Source organism: Cryptotermes secundus, unplaced genomic scaffold (genome assembly GCF_002891405.2).
Source record: "Cryptotermes secundus unplaced genomic scaffold, Csec_1.0 scaffold1434, whole genome shotgun sequence".
Lineage (NCBI taxonomy): Eukaryota > Metazoa > Arthropoda > Insecta > Blattodea > Kalotermitidae > Cryptotermes > Cryptotermes secundus.
In genome coordinates this window covers 83,774-85,578 of record NW_019734986.1, presented here as the reverse complement: position 1 = coordinate 85,578, position 1,805 = coordinate 83,774, and the positions used below count along the sequence as shown (strand labels likewise).

At 36.7% G+C, this 1,805-nt stretch overlaps 1 protein-coding gene across 1 annotated transcript in view; it reads left to right on the top strand.

Moving 5' to 3' along the window:
* Positions 1-1,805, top strand: part of LOC111869163 (fatty acid synthase) — a 135,383-nt gene that overhangs the window by 77,929 nt on the left and 55,649 nt on the right. The window contains exon 21 of the mRNA XM_023860434.2: positions 852-1,042. Within this exon, the coding sequence (XP_023716202.1) occupies positions 852-1,042 (191 nt within the window). The remainder of the gene's footprint in view (positions 1-851; positions 1,043-1,805) is intronic.

Genomic DNA, 1,805 nt, shown 5'->3' with positions numbered 1-1,805 from the left:
GGAAAACCACTCGTAGACCTGTGATTTCCCCAAAGCATCATCATTAAAGGCTTGCCGAAGCATCCCAACAGTCTCGGCTGCAGTTTTCCCTAACAGAAAGCAAAATTTCACGCACACTCTTTGTTCCATCTGGTCGGCCATCTCACTAATCGCCAAAGGGTTGAAACAGGAACGCACACAACAGAGCACCACAGACAAACCACTTAACTCAGACTGACGCCAGCTCACTAACAGTCGCGGGAGACCCCCAGCTAACACCACCTAGCAGCACAACTCGTAACTACAAAGCATGCGCGCGCAACAGGTCGGTTCTGGTTATTTTTGGGTCCCCCCTCGTATATACAAGAATAGTATTAATTCTAATGAAATTCTGAATATATTAACTCTGTATGAAGTCAAATACACTAATAATAGTTGTTATATTGTGTTATATGAATTCATGTAAAAACACAATTCAGTAGTTTATGAACAGATGTTAATGTATACTGTCTCAAGATGGCTTTATAAGCCTAAACATGTAGCACACTGCCATACCATTATGACCAATAAACTCATTACACAGAGTAAATGTGGATGAGATTTTAATAGTTGTTGTGTTGAGAGGGAAAGAAAATAATGGCATTATTGACAATTATTAAAATTTATATTTAGGATTAATTTGCATAATCTTTATATTCTGGATGAAATGTGTTATTTTTAAATTAGTCTTTAGAAGATAATAAAACTCTTCTGTATACTTGTATTATATAAACCCAGTGAACAGAAAGGTGGCCCTCAAGGAGCTCCAGTAGCTCCAAATGTGTTGTGCTGACTGCTGGGTGGTCGGGAAGTACAAGTGGAACCTGTTGCAGGGAGTGACAGTGGAAAGTCCAGTTGTGATCCATGTGACTGGCAGTAACTATGACTGGCTGCCTGAAGTGCAAACTGCCATCAGTAGCAGCTCTAAACGTCACATTATCCTTGTGGCTCAGGGTGAACCACTCAGCGGCATTGTGGGTCTCGTCAACTGTATCCGCAAGGAGCCAGGCAGTGATTATGTCAGGTTAGGGCCATCCCATTTTAACCATTTATATATGAAAGACTAAAATACCACATGTTATTCATTCACTATTGACCTGCTTTTAGATTTTGATCACCAATCACTGCACTCATACATATATTACTGTTGTCTTTAAATCTCAGAGCCTTTGTTCTTGGTAATATTTTGCATCAAAAGCAAAGAGAATAAATATGGATCCAGAAGAATGAATGAAATGTAAGTGCCATGAAAGTAAAGAAAAATTAACATTCGTGTTTTGTTAAGTTTCCTCATTACCATCAAGAATATGATAACAGGTCTCAGAATTCAAATCACTGCATCCTTTTAATGTAAGTAAAGTAATGCAGTTATACCGATCATGATGCTCAACTCATAGAAATAAATAATATTGACCTTCAGCCCAGTAATCAACAATATCAAACAGTAAGGAAAATCAACGAGCATACGATGGCAGATTTTGTCACAAAATTAAGTAATGAATCATGGGACAATGTATTTGACAGCAATAATATTGATTCTAAATTTAATTGCTTTCTGAACACATACTTGAGGATCTTTTATTCAAGCTTTCCCTTAAAAATAGTCAAAAATGAAAATAAAAACAAATCCACCTGGATAACAATTGGAATAAAAACTTCATGTAAACACAAAAGACAACTATATTTGGCCAGTAGGGACAGTAATGATCCAAGACTAAAAAGTCACTACAAAATGTACTGTAAAATTTTGTCAAAAGTCATTAAAGAAGCCAAACAGAATAACTATA